Raw genomic sequence first — 23718 nt, 5'->3', positions numbered from 1 at the left:
CCTCCCCATCCCCCATCCCATCTCACCCTCACCTTTTTGTTTATTTATCTGCGTCGTGTGTGCTTATTGCATTTCATTATATCCTCACAACGACCTTTCTCGATTTGGATTTGGATCGGTTTTTCTGGCTTGTTTTGGTTTGTTAACTCAATCTCTGCATTTTTTTTTATCTATATCATTGATATCGATCATTTTTGTTGTATAATGATCGCCGAGTGTAACAAGAGCGAGGCATTGGTTAGAAGATCGTTAAAGCAGCGGGCGATATTCGATTATTGGTTGGCCAAGCGCTCGATGTTATGGCGTTTGTCAGGGGCGATGGCTGTTGACCAAACTCCTGAACTAACTTTGGGCTTCAATCATTTAGCTCTCAGCATCGGAATCAAACTTAATGCTACAGGAACAGGCCTTGTATAACAGGAACAGATCACGGGAAGTAAGAGAGCTGGGCTTTGTCTTTAATACTCAAAAACGACAAGTTCTTGGAACCTAGATGGTCACTCGGAATCGCTTACCCTTTCGGCCTAAATACCTAGGTTAAGAACAGTTCGACATGATCATATGATAGGCCTGAACTCGACCAATCTGATTTAAAACTCCCACCGTCGGGAAAAAACCTTAGCCAATCCATTCTGCGTATCTTAACCATCGGAAAACTAACCTTACGATCCCATGGGTAAACTCTGTAGTACGGCTGTTTATTTCACCGAACAAGTGCTGATGCCGAAAAGTCGCGATGGATAAGACAGGACCAACCTCACAAACCAAATCGCGCATACATTGACATGGCTCAGATTTCTTGTACAATTTATTCGGCGTTTTAATACAACTTCAACGGTGCCGACGAACGCTCTTGTGCTCATATCGGCTAACAATTTCATCGCCGGGATAGACAGCATGATACGCGAGGCAAGTTGACAATCTACGGAAACAGGCACAATTGTGGCTGGCCCATTCAATCGGTGTCTGAGTTAAAAGCTTGCCTCGGAGCTTGCTACCATCGGCACCGAAGGGTAGATAGCCTAAGTTTATCCGGTGAATAGCCTAAATCACTCGCATCAATGCGAGCAAGCTTAGAGAATTGAACATTTCCTCCGATAATCCACACTGTACTGGAGTTACAGAATTATATGTACACCCAACGAATGAAAAGTTCGCAAAAAAGAGAAAAATTAACGAAAGTGGGGAGAGTGCAAAATGCCTCAACGTCTACCTGAACCATTCACTCTGCTGTTTGCTTTGTTCGATACTCTCGCCATCATCCTGCTTGGCTCGACCCCCCTCCAGATCGTTCAGCTCGACTTCATGCTGAGTTACCACAGATACATGCACAGTCATATCCGTTGTGTCCTTTTCTTTCTGTTTCGACAGCCAAAACAGTTTTCTCAACGAGTGGATTGGTCCCTGTGAAGTAGGCTCCTGTGAGGCAGCCCGCTTATCCGAATCTTCAGTCAGGACGACAGAGGAGGGCGTTGAAATATTTTCGTTGGATGATGTTGGAACGGTGGGAACGAGAGGAGACTCCGGAAGTGCCCGGAGTACGGATGCATTTCGAAGATCGTGTGCCCGAGGAGATGGTTGGTGCAATACATTGGATGGCTTATTCAACTGTATAGCACTGAATGAAGCGCGAGGCACGTATGCTGCTGGATGTGCAAACACAACAGGAGAATTGGCCGTTGCTGGACTCTGAGGAAGATCAGAACCAGCCTTGTGTGACGAAGACTGTTGACCTTGACCTCGGGCGGACTGGGCTGGGGAATCTGTCATAGGCATAGTTACCCAGAAGATTACTATGCCGTTAAGAGCAACCTGAAGCAGTTTATTTATTCGTCAATCAACGCACGCAAGTGATATAAGCAAAAGCTCCTACATCAGTACCGCAGCTTCCAAGACACACCCAGCCAAGCTGATGCCCCATGGCAGTGAGGGTAGCAATGTTAATAATTGAAGTTGCAAGCGCAGCTCCTGCAGCACTGTTGGGATCAGGTTTGGATTAGCCGCTAAATACTAGGAGCATAGACATACACGAGGGTTCGCAGGGCAACCTTGCGTAGCCGGGGGTTAATGAGCTTGGAACGAAGTAGTGGCCAGAGGAACATCGAATTAAGAAAGACCTGGTGTGTTATTCAGCGTATATTCACCTGTGATCTAAGCAGGTGAGACTCACGTTCATGCATAAATCGTAGACAAGGAGTGTGAGCGATCTGTTTGGTTCAGGGTTAGTTCGCACTAAGCACGTCTGCATATACGTTGTGCATACGAAAAAGACCTGAGTCCAATAACACAGGACATATCGTCATTGAAGAATGATACGTCCGACCATCATGAGAATTGGAACTCCACAAAACTGTTCCTTACGGTAAGCATCGTTGAATAAAAACGATATACAGTTACGTACCGGTATAACCACGAAAAGACACACAAGATATATAGGTGAGGTCAGTCGCGGTTGTGCGACAACATCCCATACGACTCGAACCTACGAACATGATATTCGACATTAGTCGGGCACAATGGCTTCTTTCCCGAGTATGAACACGCACCTTCTCAATCAAGTATGCATAGATGAGCACTTTGCTGATGGCATATAGCCAGGTACATAATATATACCCGCTGAACAAGCATCATCAGATGTAGCCATGCCCACTCCATGTATGAGGACTCCGGCTAAAGAAACATTTATCATGAGCACTTTAGTAGCACGCACAGATTGCACTTACCTCCAAACACGAATAACCAGGACACTACTAGGATAAGCATGACACAGACGCGTGGCCACGATAAAGCCTTCAGCTCGGCCAAGGAGGTTGCCCGTACTGTTTTTACACGGCGCGCTATACAATATGCCAGGATTGATGAGCTGACCAGATGTATCATGGCCGAGAGAATCCTCATTCCTTATATTGGAGTGCGGTTATTGTCTTATTTAGTCAAAGAGCTCGAAGTCGATCTTACCACCATTAGGGAAGACGGTGAGGTTCATGAACGTTACCTCCCCATTCGAATTTGTAGAGGGAGATACGGGCGATAACATGGTGAGAGAAACCGGGGAGTGTTGATCATTCGCATTCGTCAAGTACAGGCTTAAAACATCGGCCATTATACGATCGCCAGGGCCAGAAATATCATTTCCAACTGTTTATGCGCATTTCTTGAACCGGGATTGAATTGACACCAGTACTTCGGAAAGATTTAAACCGTGGCGTGCCCGTGGCGCCAGAGTCGGCTGGCTTGCGCAATTTCGATATGTAAATCTACAAAAGGAATAGAAGGCCCTCGATATCGGTTTAGTGCCTGCTTGGAGAGCTCATTTCAGGGAATCTAAAGAACGTAGGAATAAGGCTATGTCCGCTACATTACTTTGTGTTAGCGTTGGAATTATATATACTATATGCAAGTCGTCTGAATTACAAGCTACTGATAATGGTGGCAGACTCGGATTAACCACCTTTCCATTGGTGCAATTCTTGCTCCTCGCTCGTTTCGCTTATCTCCGCTGGTCGAGAACTACCACATCCACGCCCGGATCTGGGTGAAAGTGGAAGATCCATCAATATCTTCATTGGATACCACACTCCTTTGGTATCGGTTGTACCACCACGAGACATGAGACACCATCCAGCGTAACGCCCCTCAAGCACAAGTACTGCGTGAGCGGGTGATAGTTGAAGCTCAGATCGTTGATGGGGAATTGGCTAGAAGGCAAGCGCATTGCCTGCCCGATAAACATTTGAAGTTAATAAAAGAGGCTGGAGCGCTACCCTGCGACCCCTGATACTTCACCGAATACATTTAGCCTTTACCACGATGGCAATGTTCCTATAGGTGCGTCGTTTAGTAGGTTGAGTCGCACTAAACACAGTCGGGGCTCTTGACCTGCAGTATGAGAAGACACTAGTCGAGCTTACAAATCAATAGTAAAGTGGTACAACACGCAGCTTTTCAATACAAAGTCTGCAGTCAAGAATCTGCAGGTTAAGAGTCCCGACTGTACCCTCAGAGATCACCCGTAAGATCAAGACCACTAGAGATGTCATCAGGATTCTGCGGAATTGTTTGAAAACCGAATTGGAATTACGATGGTGGAGGATTGTCGTTCATGCAATGACCGTCGTTTTATTTTCCATGTTTGCCGGATCCGAGATGAACAACCCAGAAGATTCCGAGTCTTAAATTTAATCAGGTGATACTATTCCGGCATGTATTGCAGTGAATGGGCACTTCCGAGGGAATATTTCCCTAAGCGTCAAGTTTGTGGAATATGCGCTTATGATAATGATATTCAAATAGCTTGCATCTGAAGTGGGCGTTGCTGAATCACAACTACGATACTTCTTGGATCAATCTGTATCCTATTGAATGTGTTGTTAGGTAAGATCTGCAGGCTGGACACAGACGATACAACGCATGACCAGAGGTCATATATGTTGTATTTTTCAAACCCGATACACCCTTGTTTCAAATACGCTGGTGAGGCACCTTCCATATTTCTAGAGCTCAGCCTTACCAGTTTGTTCCGCATCTCCGCTCTCCAAGTTTAGGAAGGTGGCCATTCCCATTAGTCACATAGCATGCACTCCAATTGCTGGGACGAGTATGCATATAAGAGATTCATCGCTTAGTTCTCTTGGAAATCTCGGGGAGTGGTTTTACCTACCCAAATCCATACTATGCCATAAAAAATACTGTGAACCACACTTTCACCATGATAACATAGAACACGATCCCCGATTTCAAAGAATTATAAAACTGGACATACTGACTAAATGCAAGGTCTTTGTAACTACAGGCTCGAGTGGTACCACTAGTCACCCCAGTGTAATGGAACTCATATATACAATGCATGAAGCCTCACTGTGATTTTATCCGATGATGACAATGCTGCGAGTGAAAATGGTATATGATAAGTAGGACATCTCCAATTAACTATATGTATGCTGGTCCCGTCATTAGAGAAATTTATCCTGAGAAAACCCATATTATCGAGCTAGGCGCTCAGGGAAGGATTGGGAAGTAGATCTCAGCTTTGTCCTAATAAAATAGTAAGATACAAAATTCAGTGACATCCAAAGCTTGAATTATTATCAGTATTATTTACTTACAAAACGATGTAATTGCATGGCCGCCTGGCGAAATGGTATCGCGTCTGACTACGACTCGTATCAATCAGGAGATTGCAGGTTCGAGCCCTGCGGTGGTCATTTTGTCTTTTTATTTTTACTTTTGATATTGGCCCCTTGCACATGATGTTGGCGGATCTGCCCTAGGAAGGTTTCAGTTACGCGCTTACCTGGGTGGTAAGTTAGAAGAAACGCCTAATTGCTACCTCATCTCAAGTGTTGTCTTCTTTTGTATCTAAATTTGGATCATTATTATTAAACTCCACTTCAGGTATTAATATTCTGATTCACATTTCAATGCGACTCACTAAACTCTTCTTCCATTCACTAGTTAAGAAAGTAAATTCTCGTCCGTTTTCATTTGAGGCTTGGTTGTGTACATCCACACCATTTATTTATTTATTTTGACCAGGATCTCTCTGAAAAGACAGATCTGTTGACTACCAACATGAACTCCCTGAGCTAGCTAACAAACTATCTGGTGTTATACTTTAGGATTGACCTATATCCATCTATATGCATGCACCCTTCAAGCCGAGGAATTTCCCTGTAGATCCGGCGCCACTTATGTGGCCACTCAGCCGCCACAATCCTACCCGATAGTAACCTATAGCATCAACCAGAGCTTACCTCCAAGCCTGGAGCATAGATTGGGATAAGTCTACGGAAGCTGATTGTAAACTTTGATCTTTTCCCACTTCCGCTATCTTCTTTTGTTCATATTTCATTCATATATCCAACAGTCTGAAATTGTATCATGAGTTTAAGGCGACGTACTTGACTCGGAAGATAGATGATTACAACTGATCTACCAAAACTGTTGAGAGGCGATCGTAAGGCTTAATCAGACTTGCGCAGATCGTCATGGGGATTAATTCAGGGAGTCATGCCAGCGGGCGTCACGACTCACGATTGAGCTCCACCAAGTCTATATCCATACATCATCCACTGGTCGTCAGTTTTGATAACCTGATGACTATTCATTGCTTTTTTAATCCAAATTTCTACATTGGTACCATCTGATTGTATCTATTAGACTACTTGTAACTGGGGATAAGGGGAAACAGCCGCAGTGGTGTTGGCCAAATTCAATATAGTATAGTATAGATGCCATCAAGCCGGCGTAGATGATTAGAAATGAATAGTCATGAATCAGCAAAAGCTGGATTAAACTCATACTCCCTACTCGAAATGTCAGCCAGGAACCGAGGCTCGACTTTATTGGCTAGAGTTACGTCAAGCGACTGATCACCGGGCAGAACCCAGTTGGGTATAGAGTTAAGTGGAGATATGGATGCGATTAAATAAACCACATTGCAATCGTCGAATTACTGCAGCAAATATTCCCGGCTACTTTGCCGCTGATTGAACACTAGGATAAGTAAAGCCTATTCCAAAGTTTAATACTGAATAGTACATATACAGATGTTTGGTGCTTACTTCAAGGCCGCCTGGCGAAATGGTATCGCGTCTGACTACGATATGTATCCATCAGGAGATTGCAGGTTCGAGCCCTGCGGTGGTCATTTTTGCACCGATTCCGGAGTTTTCCTAATGACTTTATTTGAAATATAAATTTACCCTGCCAAGTGGCCACTTCCTTCGTGACGCCACCCGGCTTTGGATTACTCTAGCCAGGTTGTTTCTATTATCTTTTAGAAAGCCGGCTTTTTATGCTCTTATTTATCCTCCCCGCTTGATCTAGATATTAGTTACCGGTCAACCCGCTTGGAGTACTCTATTCACTAGGGGCTTGGGACTATTACAGGCTAAACTGTCCAAGCGCTATCCGTCGGCTAGAACTATTCCGGTACTTTATCGATACTTCTTTGTCACTGATTCCTGGAGCGCGGCAACTTTGAAGGTCCTGGCCGGTGTTGTCGACGAATAGGGGAGAATCCATTGACAGCACAAGGTACACCTCATCATCTCCTTGTCTCACGGGCAAAACTCTAGGCCTCATTTCTCCTCGGAATACTCGAGCTTTACAACATAGAGCATAATCATGCCCCACAAACGAGCTAAACGTTCTACGCGTGAAGCCGAACGCAAGAGCCGGTAAGTCCATGTGTCGTTTGTCTCCGCTTTGCAGTGTATTCGCTCGAACTCGGGTGTCACGGGCGCAGATGTGGCGTTTTGAGTTTGTTCTGTTCTCTTTTTTTTTTTCTTGAGATTTTGGATGGTTGCACTATATTCTTGCACCATACCAGCTCTCCTGTTTCAATTTTCTTTTACTTTCCGGGGAGAACGAGTGATTCCCCAGAGCATATGTACACTCACATGTTCATTGTGAATAGGGCTCTCAATCTCGATCGTTCATATTTACCTTCATTTCGGCCGGTCTAGACAATGGAACGGGCGCACGAGGCCAGAGTGACACTTGCGCCAGTCCGCTGTCGACGTTTTGACTTCATGCTCACCGTTTTATTGTCCTGAATTTGCCATGTCGCCCCTCGCAAATTATTGTTTGCTGTGTTTCGTTTTTGGGCGATTTTGAGCGATTTTGTTGGATTTATTTTAGCCTGGGACTATGATCAGAGGGTGTTAGGCTTGGGAACAACATTTTGATTTGGAGTTTTGTTTGTTCCTTGGTCTTGTGTTCCTTCTTAGATTACTAGACCCGGACTCATATTGATTCAAAAGGGTTAACCCTGAGAGAACTTTTCGCTCTTCGTCCATATCCTGCGTTCGTATATTTATTCCGTCATTATTTATTGGTGAAAAAGGTCTAGATCATAGACACAACCACGAGGAGACGGCGAGGTGATGACGGCGCTTCGTCTTCGGGACTTTATCTGATTCTAAGTTTGGTCTTCCTCAGGTTCTCTTTTCTGGACTTTGTAGACTTGCTTACTTCCAATGACGATTTTGTATTCGGGGGTTTGACAGGGAACAAATTGTTCCGCATGATTGGATGATTGTTGGACGTTTTTCCATCTAGATTGGTTCGATTCGGTGGAACAGATTTATATACGGTCTGACAGGCATACGTCTTTTTCTCTCTGATGGAACCGGCCAACGTGCATATACCGTGTTTTTTTTTTATGTTACCGCGGTATCTCCGTGACAATAACACATTTTATATGTGGTATCGTTCGTTATATGTCACTCGGTACCCGTATGGTCCCTGCTTCTCAATTATCCCGGTCCCTTGCCCACCCAGACACAACAACCCCATTTTTTTTTTCCTTGTCGCGAATTCACGCGTTTCATATGCGCATGATTTGGAGATATTCCGAATTGCCATCGATGAATTACTTTCCGGTCTCTATGCGTTGGGTGATATGTCCTTATGCGTACTTGTGTTCTGATGGCCCTTGTTAATTTTTCGCAGGGAAACAGACATGGTGCCGACACCACTGTCGTCTGAACCGATTCCAAAAGGAATGGCAAGAATATTGGGCGCCGAGCGTGTACGCGCCGACTATCGCGCACAGCAAAAAAAGAAGCGGGAGGAAGAGGATAGGGATCGTAAGGGTAGGGATACCATCGAGCTGTTGCCTGGCGAGAGTCTCAGGGAATTTAATCGGTACGTTCGTCGTGCGTGGCAAGCTCCAACCTGGGGACAAATCAGACTGAAACGAAATGGAAATCTGGGCCAGACGTGTGGAAGATGCACATCGGCCGCTGGTGCGAGGCGCGCTGAAACGGAAGAACGAGGAAAAGCGCAGAGAGAAGAAGGAGACGAAGAAGAGGAAGCGGGATGAAAGCGATGACGAGGGTGAGGATGCGAAAGGGGTAGAGCAGCGGCCGGTGCGAGAGTTTGCGACGGTGTCGTCGAGTGCGCCCAGGCGGCTGAATGAAGTTGCTCAAGCGCCGCCAGTGTTGACCAAGGGTCCAAAGAGGAGCGGTGTGGGGAAAGACGGGGGCAAGGCACCGGCGGTGTCGATGGCGCGCAAGGTGATACTGGAACGTGAACGAGCGCGAGTAGTGGAGCTGTATCGAGCACTGAAGGTGTCGAGAGAGACTGGAGACTCGGACAAGAGAGCACGCATAGATTGTGCAGGACTGTAACTTGGTACGCAGAGGGAAATAGAGTTTGCGGCCTGGCCAGAATGGGAAGCGCCTGTGTGATGTGTCATAAGAGACCCTGATGGGTTGCCGTGGGAGGTGTGGTGTACTTGTATAACTTGAGCTGGGTTGTTTTGCCCTGTTCTGTTGTGTGGAACGAAAAGGCAAAAAGCTACAATCCTGGGCGATGGCATCGAGCACGGCTGGGGCGACGATCTCGCTGCCGTCTTTTGCGTCCTCCTTTGAGATGACTCAGCAGCGGACCTCGCCGCGGGCACGATCGGCCCATTCGTCGCGGTCCAACTCGCGCGAGCCCCGTCCCCGACATTTCCGACCCTATCCCGAGAGCAACACCCGAGGAGCACCGCGCGATGAGCGGTCCAGGAAGCGCCCTGCCCCCATTGACGAGGCCGATGGGGACGGCGACGTTGGGATGCAGAGCGATCGGTGAGTCTATTTATTCATCTATTTATTTCTATTTTATTTTGTGTCAGAACTGTGCTGACTGCTTGTACAGCGAGCAAGACGGAGACGACGAGTCGAGTGGGTCGTCGTCAGGGCCGGTGAAGCAAGAGCAAGTGTCGGATGTAGAGCAGTCGCCGTCGCCGCCTCCGACTCCAGCGGGGGGACGATCTGTACGGTATGCGCATGCCCTTCCCCAGCCAATTGCAAGTGCACAGACCCAGTTTGCACCCACGCCTCCTGCCAGTGCCCACCGAGTCTCTCCGCCACACATTGCTCTCCCCACATTACCTCAGCACCAGAGGGATGCCCACCTCACCCTCCCCCCGATGCTCCATCCGCCCCCCGAGCCCCAGCAGACATACCACACTTACCACAACACTCACTCCGAGCCACTCGCCCGCAAGCGCCGTCGTGTCACCATCAGCGGTGTCGCTGCAGGCAGCCAGGCTGCTCCGAGGCCCCTCCACCGCACTGTACTCGAACGAGCCAACAATGGTTTCCAATCTCACAATCCCCATCAGCGTCGACGGCGACCCCAGCCACCCGACGGCCATGAGTGGCATGGTGTCCCCCGTGGTTACCCCCGGTTTCAATATGAATTTGCCAGGCGCTCTGGCTCAGGTGCGGGATACCATCGCGATCCGCATGGAGCAAAAGGCCCTCATCGAGCAGAGGAAAAACGGCGGTGCGGCCAATGTCACCGTCACAACGCCCCATACTCGCACTGCGCCCCAGCCCCCACCTCCCCTTGCTCGCACCCAGAGCTCCCCGGCTGCACAGAGTTCGGCTCTCCCGCCCCCAACGACAAACTCCCCTCTGCAAAACACAAACACAAACACAATACTCCCCCCTCGCTTCCTACCGCCAGTACGCCCACAACCCTCACAGGTCCTCCTCCCCAGACTCAGACCCTCGCACACCGCCGCGGCAAGGCTTCCAGCAAGCTTACTATTCACACTCCAAATTCTTCTATTTCTTCCACTCAAGGTGCTCCCGGAAATGCTACGGGCGGCCTTGGGCTCAGTGGAGCTGGGTCCAATCCTCCTTTGGGCCCACCTGGTCCCACGTCTAGGCTAGGTAAGCACGAGCACGCGCATCACACGCCCGCTGTTTTACTAACGTGTTTTCCAAAAAGCCGTACCCAACATCGAGGTCGCCATTCGAAGCGCACCTCCCAATGTTACCCGATTCAATCCTGCCCAGATTCAACGTCCACACCCGGCCCAACCTCCCCCTCCGCCTGCTCTGCGTACAGCTCAGCCCCCACCCAAGGAGCGTTCTGTTCCCATCCGGCGCATGCACGCCAACAGCACTGCCGCTCCGGGGGTCCCTCCTGGCCCCTTGGCCGTCGTTGCTGCTGGCCAGCCCCTAGTCCTCAATGCACCCGCACCACCCTCGTCGTACATTCCCACTCCGACCCGGACGCAGTTCCCTCCGCACACGCCTCACCCCCAGCCTCCCCGGACCGCACGTCCACCCACGAGCCCGCCGATTTCGAGAAATGCGTTTATGGCGTTTTATGATGCCTATGCCGAGGTGCATGCCTTGCGTGCTCAGTGGAGAGGATGGAGCGTGAGACGGAGCGGAGGGTCGAGCTTGCGGTGCATGAGATGAAAGAAGAAATTAGGATGTTGCGTGAGGAGATCAGGAGGGGACATGATCGTGAACCGGGTATCCGCCTTATCACCGGGACGTGAGCCTGGGTATGCGCGAGACCGAGTGCCTGACTATGCCCGGAACGAGAGATTACGGTCGTGAACGAACCGACTCGACGTTTACTCGCGAACGGGGGGACTCGACCTATACCCGCGACTGGGACCGCCGTCGGGGCGGATCGGCCAGTGTGAACCAATCTCCGATGCAGCTTGACAAGCGACCGCTGCCTGGTCATCCGGACAAGATGCAACTCGACAAGCCGATCGAACGTCCGGCGTTGCCAGGTCCTGGCGATCGGTTGCCTCCCCCACCTGGTGAGCGCATCCCAGGACCAGGTGAACGTCTGGGCCCGGGCGACCGCATCGTCGGACCAGGCGAACGTATCCCTCCTCCGCCTCCGCCACCTGCTCCCGGAACAAGCAACGACAAACTTCACAAGCCGGCTCCTCGTTCTGCACTTCGTAAATCCCCTAGCGGCCGTAACCTCCAAAGCTCCCTGAGTCCTACGAGCCGTGCTCCTAGTATAGGCGCAACACCCGGACCTGGTGGGAATGGAGCCGGGCCGGGTGGTGAAACAGGAGTCCAGACGCGTGCTCAGCAGCAACGTGTGAGGACCAAGTCACCTGGCGGTGGAGACAAGTCTGGGTCCGGATAAATCTTGCACCCAACGCATATTGGGTATCGTCTTCTGGGGGGCTCCTATCCTTGATGATATCTTCAGGCTTCCCATCTCGAAATCTTGGACAGACTCGGTACAGTATGCGCTGCACCTGAACTCTTTAGCTATGCTCCCATTACATTTGAATCTGGCGGATGCATTCATCCGCTATCGGCCAACACAAAAAAATCCTCAAAAAAAAAACTCAATCAATCGACTAGATATAAACACAGACGCTCGTTTTGTTCGTTCCGTCCCCTCGTTCCTTTACATTTTCATCTCGTCTCGTCTCTGTCCTTGGGGTGGGATGTGTATCCGTATCCGCCCCCTCGCTCGCTGCTCGATATAAATCTTTTGTACCATATTGCTATCCCTCCCCTCGATCTATGTTTTGTCCCCATGTTCCCCTATCATTTTTGTCCTTTTGGTTCTTGGGTTGTACGACGCTGACTTTTGACTTTCTCCCGATTCCTTTTTTGTCCATTTTTTCTCTCCTTTTTTTGAATTCGCTTTGCAATCTATATGATTATACCCTCTGATATAGAGCGTTTGAGGGGGTTGGTGGCGAGCATGTGAAGATGGCCCGACCTATGCACAAACCATGTCACATCACCATACTCTCCTGTACTTGATGTTCTCATTTACCCGATATAGATATGCTTACGTGCGCAGAAGGATGACATCTGGGGTTGAAACACCACGCAAGCGAGACGGTAACCTTGTGCATGAGGATCTTCCTCTTTTCTTTCTGATCTCACGCTAAATCACACTGCTACTATCGTGTTCTGTTGTCTGGACTCTCCGACTCTGGGATCTTACGCGGGAGCCCCACGTGCGTCACGTGACTCGAAGCTAACATCCGCGATACGGGAGTAGATGAAACGACCAACTCGAGGGGCCGAGAATCTCGTTGTGATAAAGGGGGGGGGGTAAGATGATTTGGGGGGTTGGACTCCCTTGCTTGTCATGTGTATGTGGATTTTGTATCCCCGAGAGGAAGGAAGGAAGGGGAGAGGAGGCTGGTTGTACTCGAATAGATGAAACACTCAAGCTAGCTTCTCAGTTCGAGGCGACTGCGCATACACCCGCTGATTGTTAAGCAAGGAGGTCATCTATGCCCGTGTGAGAGCCAACCCCTATGCATAAGCGTAGAAGAGGCTAGTCCGAGATGGACATAGAGGGGGAGAGAGAGATGGCGTTTTGTGTGAATTTTGCGGAATCGGGTTGGCATCGTGACTGCGGCTGTCGAGTTCTCGCTCCTATATTTACCAACGTGTTTATCGGCAGAATCCGTCGAGGAGCTATGATAACCAGTGTTTTAGGGTTATCGTCTTCTTGAGCTCTTTTTTATTTTATTTTATCTTTTACTTTCCCGCGCAGGATTATATTGGCGTTTAGTCCGTTTTTGGGAATATGTATATCAAATAGTACACCATCTTGATACTCTTTCGGTATGAATTTGTTCTCGAGGGAGTGGGGTTGGAGATAGGGGTTTTGCAAAGCGCTCAGCTGGTGGATTGATGGCCGCGGCTTGGCCGGGCTGATTGCTCGGGCGCCGTTTTGTTCGTCTGAGAGCGGCAGTTTTGCTGTTTGGTCCATTTATGTGTTAATTGGGCTTTCCAGTCAATGTGCTAAAATAAGTATCGTGGTTGGCGCCCTCCGGAGATTTCGACTCCGGGGCTATCGCATGCATGTTGCCGAGTTCCCATAGTTCTTTGTAAATTTTGTTGGGCTGGAATGGAATCGATATGTGGCTACCAGGTTACCGGGAATCCTCCCCCAATAGTATTGGGATCATCTACATACACCGATATTTACCATACTGAAAGATGGAAATATTTCTGTATCTTTTCTTCTTCTCGTAACATTCCTTGTTGGGGCGGTCAGTTTGATTTATCTTTAAGTTTGATTCGTATCCTTTTTATATCCCTCTGAACCTATTAAGAAAATATAATACACACTTTCGTGTATCTGCATTCTTGTACACAATCACAGAGACTATCTAAAATTAGTAGGGTTACCGGCGCACTGCTGCTTACCCGCAGGTTTCGGAAACATTGGACCACAGGATCTCCCGGCCCGGTGATGGTTAGTTTGCCGCCACGATTGCCGCCAAGGTTTCCTACTGGCTGCATAGGTAATTAGAATGACCGTGTACCGAGTGTCGCCAATCATTCCTTGGGGAGAGAATAGGCGTTCACGGGGGCTGTCTTACATTCAACTTGAAATGTATCTATCCGAAATGCATTGTCGAGTACAAGTATACTGATATGGTATTCTGTCCAGCCCTCTCACTCTCATGATCATTGGAAGATACAGGTCGTAGGATTTGAGCTTGTGTGCACCGACGCGCAGTCTTCATCCCGAGTTACGCCCACCTTGCCGGAAGTGATCGAGTGTGTAGGCTGAATTTGCCTCGTTTTCAGGGATAGGGAGCTCCGGCATAGTATAATCATAGTGTTAGGGACAAGGTTTTTTGTGTATAGTCAATGGGGATTCAAGAGCCGAGGCGACTCTAAACAGTCACCAAATAGCCTGTGTGAGATGATCGCGATAATTCTCCCCGTTAATGCGTGCCGTATCAGTGGCGTATGTCGGTGTGTGCACAGAGAGAGGGGGGGATATGCATCGTATTTTCATCTTCCGGGTGCCAAGACTATGTCGCTAACGGACTACAGAAGTTGATAATACGAGAACGTCGAGGAGTTCCTGCTGATTCAAAATGGAATGGAACGACCGAGGAGCGCGGGTGTCCGCTGAGTCTTACTAACGAGGATAGCTAAACTCAGGATAGCCTAAAAGAATTCGCGCCTCGGTCTACTTCCACCAGGCGGTGTAATTGATACGCAAAGTAGGCTGGGATAGATCAGAATGGACTATAGTATATGAATTGAGCGGGTGCCGAAAGTCTGATTCAGCTGCGGAGTTCAACTATATTTTTCGTACTTTACCAAGATATATGTTCTCTCAAAGCGACCATTTACGGTTCGATTCAATTTAAGAAAATAGACAATAATCTGAGCTATATTTAGTGCAAGTTGTCCGGAGGATAGACCTGCTCCATAAAATTAGTACATCATCAGCGCCATTTCAGTATAGTTAGTACTAAAATAGGCGGATCCCACTCCCCCCAACAGATACACGACTTCGACCAAATCGAACTTGGTCAGAACTATGGCATTGACTACTAACCTTGAAAACATCTCTACTTGGAAGTGAATTGCCGGGAGTACAGGGTCGTACAACTCATTTATTGACTAGACGTAGCCTGACGGTGATTTGCAATCGCGTTTCGCTTAACTTCAATCCTTTCTCAATATCCAGGGCAGATAGCACAAGCACAAGCACGAGTTGAATGCGGTGGAGTGACGCATTGGAGGCGTAAGGGGGCGCGCACAATGCCACCAGAGACCACCCACTGAGCGAGCACTCGCGTTAGTAAGTCGCAACAACTTTGTGAGCTATTTCTTCGTAATTTGCGCATGTCACATTTGAATGTATTCGCTGGTTTCGTACACCTGAAGTCCCCGATTCATTTGATTCCAGAGAAACACTCTTGGGATAATTTCGTCTGATTTCAAGCTGCGAGCCTTTTCGTGTAAACGTTCGTGTATGTATTAGTATTCAATCTCGTGAGCCTATGCTCTCTAAGTTGCACGGCGGAGGATATAGGTATTCTCCGAGAGGGACCAAGAACATAGCATATTCCCTTGGGCAGAATAAAAGCTTGGGAGTAGGAGGCTTCTGCCCAAGAACGGGTTGCTTAGTTTCACAAGGCTCTACTATTCCTGAGTTCCCGTATCTTAGTTGATATATGTGTAAGCTACAACTGATTATAGTGATAAGCCTCCTAGGAAGTTCGTGACCGAACCAGTCGATAGGTTATAGCTAGGCATGACTCTTTCTTGCAAGCATTGGTACCGCGAACGCGTTGCGCCAGCGAATGATAATTGCTACACTGGGCGAAGGCATTGAAATGACGGCACGTGCTGTGCACTAAGTTACGACGCCCTAAAGCTAAGATATCTCATATCAACTGGTGCAGGTAGTTGCTTGGCAGCGTCAAATGCATGCTTGCGATGAGAATTTTTTTTTTGAGTCGATAACCTTAAAATGCTGTGTATTGGACCTAAAAATGAGCTGCTAATTATATTTATTTAAAGGATCATTGCTTCAAAAGATGCGCGTATCAATCCATTTTTGTTACTGTTGCCCAATTAGCCACAGGACCAAGCCGCTGCCACGCACTCCGTGTGCGTAATTCGAATTACATTTGGCACAATATGATCGCGGTCTTTCGAATCCTAGCTGTGAAGTTCGCGCGAATTCGTCAATAGGCTTCTCCGATGTAGGCTCTCCGATGATGCGCATTTCAATAGATGCTAATCCACGCCTCAGCCCATGGGTGCACATACGAGCTTATTTGAGGATGTACGGTCGTCCATCGAGTCCTGAACGTGGACAGCTAGATATATGGGTAATTAACATCCGAAGAGCAGTGTCCGAAAATGAAAACTCACGGTGCTCAGTGGCTGCGGCCAGTCATATTCTCGTTATGGGGCTTGCCGATGATTGCGTATGGGGATATACAATCCAAATAAATCTTTCTGGCTAATTCGCACGCTGGCTTATCGATCTCAGATAGGTATAGGCATGCGTATATCCCGCCTCGAAAGGCTAATCTAGCTCATACAAAAGTAAGCATCAATTCAAAGTCCAAGTCGGCGGCGGCCCAGGCGCTCCGTCTCCTCGCGCTAATATAAGGATATAGAATGCAAAAGATCGATTTGTCAACAGTGTCGACTAATTCAATTTAGTCAGAGCTCGATCTAGGGCGGTGAGCGTATACTCGCCTTGCTACGCTAACATAGCCAAGGATGGCTTGGGAATTTACAAATCGCCGCCAAGTTTCGAGTAAAGCGGACCTAGGCGTACGAGAGACCTTTAAAAGTGAGAAACTTATCCGAGCAATGAACACATACTTGTATCTCGCTTCCTTGAACCTGATAAATAAACCATGAGCACCAACGCCAGTGGCCGAATTCAGCGTGGCCGGGCTTGCCTACCATGTCACCTAAGGAAGAAGGTACGTCTAAGGCGTGTAACGATTTACATGCGTATAACTGATCGACTGGTACATGCAGAAGTGCGATGGAGAGCAGCCTTCATGCAGTGGTTGCGTTCGCTCTCACATTCAGTGCGAATATGCCCCCACATCCACCGCACCAGATACAGCACCCACTGGTCAAAGTCGAATCCAAACTCTGCAAACTCGTGTACAGGAGCTCGAGACCGTGTTGAACAACATGAGCGTACATACTTCTCGTGAGTAGCTACAAGTCGGGTTATATTAGGTGCCAATCAAACTCAATTATCATTCAACTCACATCTATCAGAGCCGAGTAGTCAAGCATCAACTCCTAGTTCTCCTTTGATCGATCCCAATTCCGGGGAGGTGGCGGACTGGTTGCAGGATATATTGTGAGTGCGCTTCCCAGGTAATGCCCTAGTTTCTGACGTTGGACTAACAATGCATTTAGGCGGCCAACTATGATAGCTAATAGACGATACTATAACCTTTATCTCGATATTAAACGCTTAGGTCACCTCCACGGCCTCTGTTACATGCCATGAATCTCGTAGCGTGTCACATCCTCAGCTTGTCGGCAAACTCAGACACTCGCCCAACACTCCAGGAGTTAGAAGAACTCAAATGTGCATTATTAAAGCGAATCCACAGTGGTGTCCACATGTCCCTCGAAGGTGCACGCGATCTCATTGCTGGAGTAGTTTGTGCTCCTGCACTTGCCGCACAGTACTTGCTTCAGGTTGGCAAGTTCGCGGAAGCCCACTGGCTCGTCAGTAGCGCTATCAGATTCGGTGGGTGTTAATATACAACTAGCTTCGGTATGAAACTTATTTTATGTCTTTTAGCGGTATCATGCGGGCTCCATACTATTGCAGCTCATCGCTGGGCTAATGATAGTGACAGTGGTAGCCCGGGAAGTACAAGCTCTGGCTCAGGGAGTACATTCCTAGTACCAGCTGGCAGTATCCGGGAGCACTATGACCGATGCATGTCCTGGTGGTTAGCGTTTGCTAGCAATGAAATGGTAGAAATAGCCACCAAATTACCTTCTGCTTTAAGACCCGAGTTGCGGGCTTGCATTGGGGATACGGAATCTGGATTAGAGAGGGCCAGGGGCCTTATTACCTCGTTTCCGCTTACCGAAGATTCTTATGAGCGAGTGAGTCTGGGTCCACGAACCATTGCACCCTTATTCATACCACGTACCAGAACTCTCCCCAATTAGACACCATAGGTCTCAATATCGGCGAACTGCTCCTAGGGAGTCGTAGCATTACTCAAGACTCCAGTATGAACTCTATTTTCGCGATGCGTTTGAAAAGCATGTCGTTTTTTGGAGTCGCAGCGTTGCTGTATGACGACTCTCGCACTAGCCAGTCACTCGGTGGGTTGGAATGTCCAGATTATTCATTTGTTTATTTGTCTCAATATAATCTCAAGGAGGTGACATATTTCAGCGCGTCGACCAAAGTATCTCGAGGTTCATCGAAAGGCTTCCTAGTTTATCATACCAAGAGTCCACATCACCTACGGACAATGGTCCTACCAACCCCAGCATGATAGTAGTCTATATGCTAGCATATTCGGCCAAGATCCGTTTACTTGACGCCAATATTATTCCTAACTCCTCCCAAGATCGCCTAGCTGCAGCGTTGTCGATGGGCCACCTGGCTGCTGCATTCAATACTATACCACATTTCAGCATGACTCCGCTCGTAATTGTACGACTATATCCTCATTACTCTGGCATCGGTGATTGACAAATATCTAACAGAGATGTTGCTCAGAAGCACTCAATATTATTAGTCCCCCCAATAGTGACCACGACATGGAATTGCCAGAGGCCAGTGCCCTACGCTTGTTAATCGATTCACTGGACTGCTAAGGATACGAACGATGTATTGTGAATTAATTAATTAATTAATATAGATGACTCTAGGTTTCCAATACCGTGTTAAACCATAAACATCTCACCAACTTCCTTACGCACATGTGGTAGCGCCTTGGTGACATGGAACTATTTGCCTTTATATTACTGAGACCTCGCCAATTGGAAATATGCCTAATCAAACAGTTATTGTGTTTGTCAACCAACCAGTCCTAGTCAACCCTACTCAGGCCTCAAGATGGCTGCGCTGCAGCGTGGGCAAGAGCCTTTTTGAATATCACAAAAGGACCCGATTTCATTCTTAAACTCTGTCCATCCCCAGAAATGTGATTACAACACTCAGCATCCGAACCCAACGATACCGATCATATCTTTGCTCCTACATATTGCTGATGGGCCAACCGACTTTCAGAGTTTATAGACTCTATCATAGAAGTGCGGCAAGTTATAAAGCTAAAATGACAAATCATGTCGATCGATATCACGTGTGACATGAAGTTTCTAACGGCCAAGCCACGATCATGTAAGAATTTCTGCTTTTCTAGATCCGAAAGATATTACCACTAGATATGCTAAAAAAACTGCATCAGGTGTGAAAATAACTTATCTAAATACCCATTGGAAGATATGGTTATCAGACACCTTAATACAGCGGGCCTGGTTATTCGCACCATCGAAGAAAAGGGTAGAGGTGTATTTGGTCGGTCATGTATTCGTTTTCAACCATTTTCCTCTTAAACTTTCCGTAAGCATAGCAACATCGAGTATACCAGCCCGAACTTTAATCGACATCAGTCCGGTCCTATTGTTCAGTACTGAAGAATACACTCATGCTAGGCGTACTGTGGTTGACCACTACACGTTCGTATGGAACGATTGTGGAAACTCATTCATGGCCCTGCCACTTGGGCTAGGTAAGTATCCCTGGATCCTTTAATTTCTATCCAATCATCTTAGTGCTTAGGCTCGATTTTCAATCACTCGCGCGAGCCAAATGTTTCATACCAATTGGACAAGAAGGCAAAAACAATTGAGTATAGAACTACAAGACAGATCGATCCAGGAGATGAGTTATGCATATATTATGGCAGCGATGATAAGCTATGGTTCCATATGCAAGGGGATTCGACAATTCCCCCAGACTTACTGCTACCTTGGGAAGAATCACAGCCATTGCCTTTTGGGCTCTCTGTAGATGTAGAAGATATCGATGTGGATAAAGTATTAGAAGGGAGGACCACAACTCTGGAGGGAGTTATGAGCAAACCGCTATTTCAAGTGGTCAAGGTACTCAGTCAAGACGAACAGGAAGAGGCACCTGGAATGCCAATAACAACCAGTACGTCTATTTCGATTTCTTTTGCTAGCGTACTAACAGTGAGTTTCAATCAAGTGGATGTCTGGGCTGTGGACGTAACAATACCCTCTCTTCTGAAATCGTTTATGGAGTGAGTTCATTGTCATGGAGGCATAATCGAATCTCAACATTGATTTGCAGTACAGTGAGGAAGAATGGGTTAGATACAGATGATCTTAAGCATCTCAAGCGAGTGAGAACAATCAACGGTAAAATATGTTACATTTGTATCAGAAATTAGCTAATAAACGATTCCCCATAGGCAAAAAATCAATCATTCTCTCGTCCGCTGGCACCCCTGAGACACTGCTTCCTCAGCTACCAGAGGGTGTAGGTTCTCCATATATAATCCAAGTGCCAAAACGCGTCGCTAACTCACAAGAACAACTCATTAGAAAGGTAAATAGTAAATAATCCAGAAAATCTTCGCTGGTTGTAACGAGGTATCCGCAGAACGAACTATGGCCGGTTAACTACAATCCACATATTATAGCTGAAGAGCACATATGGACTCCAGAGGAAACTGAATGGTTGAAGTCGGGTATCAATGCAGCCATTTCTGCAGCGTTGCAAGCCAAGAACACCGGAGAGGTGAGTTGTTGGAAAGTATGATGTTTGCTAAATGAAATTTACGAAACGGATAGCTCCCAATCGGCGTTCATATCAAACCCCCTCTAGGTGTGGTTGGACCAATTGTTACAGCCTATGACGCGAGGCAATCCTTAGGACACCCACTACGACATGCTGCCCAAGTAGCCGTACGTCAGGTTGCCGAACTATGGCCAAGGGCTGAGACTGTGGCAATGGAACGTCGCAATGGAGCGGCTTATCTTCTTACAGGCCTTACCATATTTATTACCCATGAACCGTGCATCATGTGTAGCATGTCGTTGTTACATTCTCGCGTCGCTCGAGTAGTGTTTATTCAGCCTATGGTGGACACAGGAGGCTGCAGCAAGGAGGGCGTATGCATTCCTGCTTTGAATGGGGTTAATCATCGATTTGAGGTCGTTCAATGGCATGGGTCAAAGGAGTGCAAAGATCCTTTTCTAGGTATTCCGCAGACTCTAGATGTGTAGAAATTAGGGTATAGTAGACAAGGTCCAATTGTTTACACGGTTTTATGCCAACTGTGAAATCAATTACAACAAAATGAACATAAATGCGCACACAGAAACTACTCAGGTAATGGTAATATAAAACGGAGGAAGATCGATCAACCCCAATACTTGTCACCAAATCATATCACTCGTGAGCGTCATCCTGACCTTGATCTATATAGAGATCCCTTCACACGACTGAGTAAAGCCAAAAGTGACTACGCACGTGGTCTGATCCTTGCAAACATCTTTCTTTTCCTTTCAGAGTTGAGCCTTGGGTTCTCTTGATAGCCGGGAATTAAGGTTTAATTTATACCACATTCGGTGGTTGCACAAATTCTATGCGCCCTCTGAATTCTTCGAGGACTACCCGATCTATCTGTTACTTAAACTATAATAAACGGCATATACAATAGTAACCTGCACTGAAAACCATTCGGTCCGGTCTAAAGAATAAAAAGTCCGATGGGTCAAGCCCAACAATATACTCCCCTTTCATGTCTCGACGTTAATAGCTGGCCTATACCAATATCACCTATCTGGATATCGCTCACATTAGCGACACTATCGCGAGTCCAACCCTATAGCGGAACTCCATTGTTAACTAAACCAAAAAAGGTCGACTATGAAGAGTCTCGCTTCGGGTTTGGTCCACCTTCTTGGTGCTTCGGTCATATCGTTCTATTATCAGCAAGATCGAAAACGCCAAAGTGTCGGTCTTACAGAACAACGAACGGACGCAGCCTGGGAAGACATCTACGTACAGCTTTTTTATATCAGCTCTTGGTCATTTGTGTTTATTGGTGAGTGCCCAGCAATAAGACATATAGGCGGAGTCCTTAAATACAAATGTGAATTTAACAAGGCGGGATTTTCGTTTCGGGAAGTGGCGCAGAAGTAACTAGGACAGCTTGCGCCACTGGAGTGATTCTGAGCTTAGTGTTCTATCTCCTGAGCAAGACACTGGGATATATATTATACATAGAAAAGGTGAGCAAGCTTGCAAGCCGGTGTTCGAACAAACTATGGACTATTGATTAGATTCTAGATACATGGAGAATAGATAGGACCTCAAGAACTAGGTCGATCATCATTCTTGGATATATACCTCTATTTCTTCCTGTGAGCCAAATAGCTGCCCCCCAATATGCAATTTTAACTGTTTCCTCAAGTTATACGCGTTGTTTATTGCAATGATCACAACAGGCGAATCAAATTTAACCCTGGATATAGAATGTGTTAGCATTGTGAAACCAGCTATGTACGTTTTTACTGCTCTTTCTAGAATTAGGAACTGAAACTAGATTCTAAAGAACCTTCCTCTTCTTCAATTATAATATACTCTTGGGGGTAAGAGCTTTCTATATTGACAAATAATCATGAAAATGACTTTTTACTTTAAATTAATCAAGGCGACTTTAGCAATCGCGTTCGTTTGGCCTCTTTTCAATCAAACCTCAACGAACGATGCATTGTCCAAAGTGTTTCGCTTGCAAACATTGTGAGTATCCATATCACCACTTTCAATGACCCCAGTTAATTTTGTTCTTAGATTCGTGGCACTGTCATTGATTGCCGGGACTGTTAATTTCGCTACGATCGTGATATTATTGCCGGGCCAACATGTCCGAATACTGGTATCCATGGGCGCCTTCGAAGTAAGCACACTTATAGCTTAATAACGTATCATTTAAACTTATATTGTGCACAGATTACTGTCAACGTAATTGCTACCGCATTATCGAATCAATATACCTATAGAGTCTTGCCTGAAGCTATTCCCAAAAGGAGTACGGGGCCCGCGGAACCTAACTCACATGCTTCTCCACCTAACTACCAAGCTAACACAGTGGGACTCTATCGAACTTCGGCATCCTTCCCTTTGCCTACTACCTCACCTTCTACTAGAGTTACCACACCTGAGGTCTCAAATATGTCGGAAACGATCAAAACCAAACTCGAAACCCCACCACCCAGAGTCTCATTCAAACAGACCAGAGGATCCTATTTCAACTTTATGTCTTCTCTAGTTAACTTATATTCCGCCCGGGAGCCCACTATCGACCCTGAGCGACGTAGAACAGGTTACAGACACTCGGACTCGGTCTACTCTGCCTTCAAGCGAGCCTATCAATGAGTAGTTCCATCAGTCACCTTCGATATATTATCCTTTCTACACACTGTGGATTCTATAAATAGCAGAGTCATCAGTTGGACACCCTAGACTCGCCCGCTGGCGAACACGCAATGATTATATGCGCAGGAAAAAACGGACATCTTCTTCGATCAATTCTTTATGCTTAATTATAGTTTGGTAACATGAATGTGTAGATTCTTAGCGTATGCCACGTGTATCAATAAATTATATATA

General features: G+C 47.0%; 5 protein-coding genes and 2 non-coding genes across 7 annotated transcripts; 6 read left to right on the top strand and 1 right to left on the bottom strand.

Moving 5' to 3' along the window:
• Nucleotides 1–1209: 1209 nt before the first annotated feature.
• On the bottom strand, nt 1210–2295 carry RhiXN_02154 (uncharacterized protein; the record flags this gene model as incomplete). The annotated part of the gene is made up of 5 exons (XM_043321973.1): nt 1210–1812; nt 1901–1976; nt 2029–2117; nt 2171–2207; nt 2264–2295. 5 exons carry the CDS (start codon nt 2293–2295, stop codon nt 1210–1212), a joined length of 837 nt encoding a protein of 278 aa, XP_043187796.1.
• A 2828-nt stretch (nt 2296–5123) lies between these two features.
• RhiXN_12469 lies at nt 5124–5204 on the top strand. The gene has a single exon. It is a non-coding gene; the product is annotated as a tRNA-Arg (tRNA).
• A 1364-nt stretch (nt 5205–6568) lies between these two features.
• RhiXN_12470 lies at nt 6569–6649 on the top strand. Its single transcript has one exon. It is a non-coding gene; the product is annotated as a tRNA-Arg (tRNA).
• A 1818-nt stretch (nt 6650–8467) lies between these two features.
• RhiXN_02153 (uncharacterized protein) lies at nt 8468–9137 on the top strand (the record flags this gene model as incomplete). The annotated part of the gene is made up of 2 exons (XM_043321972.1): nt 8468–8652; nt 8726–9137. The coding sequence occupies 2 exons, from the start codon at nt 8468–8470 to the stop codon at nt 9135–9137; spliced, it is 597 nt and encodes a 198-aa protein (XP_043187795.1).
• Nucleotides 9138–9321: 184 nt separating this feature from the next.
• On the top strand, nt 9322–11910 carry RhiXN_02152 (uncharacterized protein; the record flags this gene model as incomplete). The annotated part of the gene is made up of 5 exons (XM_043321971.1): nt 9322–9581; nt 9652–10676; nt 10735–11135; nt 11171–11292; nt 11343–11910. The coding sequence occupies 5 exons, from the start codon at nt 9322–9324 to the stop codon at nt 11908–11910; spliced, it is 2376 nt and encodes a 791-aa protein (XP_043187794.1).
• A 5020-nt stretch (nt 11911–16930) lies between these two features.
• On the top strand, nt 16931–18887 carry RhiXN_02151 (Fungal Zn(2)-Cys(6) binuclear cluster domain; the record flags this gene model as incomplete). The annotated part of the gene is made up of 8 exons (XM_043321970.1): nt 16931–16999; nt 17058–17238; nt 17310–17394; nt 17516–17793; nt 17848–18161; nt 18212–18386; nt 18443–18723; nt 18777–18887. The coding sequence occupies 8 exons, from the start codon at nt 16931–16933 to the stop codon at nt 18885–18887; spliced, it is 1494 nt and encodes a 497-aa protein (XP_043187793.1).
• Nucleotides 18888–19517: 630 nt separating this feature from the next.
• On the top strand, nt 19518–23484 carry RhiXN_02150 (cytidine and deoxycytidylate deaminase zinc-binding region protein; the record flags this gene model as incomplete). The annotated part of the gene is made up of 13 exons (XM_043321969.1): nt 19518–19590; nt 19646–19804; nt 19855–20229; nt 20284–20338; nt 20389–20456; nt 20510–20646; nt 20701–20838; nt 20892–21005; nt 22520–22608; nt 22661–22697; nt 22760–22848; nt 22900–23005; nt 23059–23484. The coding sequence occupies 13 exons, from the start codon at nt 19518–19520 to the stop codon at nt 23482–23484; spliced, it is 1866 nt and encodes a 621-aa protein (XP_043187792.1).
• Nucleotides 23485–23718: the final 234 nt, after the last annotated feature.

This window comes from Rhizoctonia solani, chromosome 16 (genome assembly GCF_016906535.1).
Source record: "Rhizoctonia solani chromosome 16, complete sequence".
NCBI classification, from domain to species: domain Eukaryota; kingdom Fungi; phylum Basidiomycota; class Agaricomycetes; order Cantharellales; family Ceratobasidiaceae; genus Rhizoctonia; species Rhizoctonia solani.
Note: the sequence above shows the minus strand (reverse complement) of the source record. Positions and strands in the feature narration are given on the sequence as shown.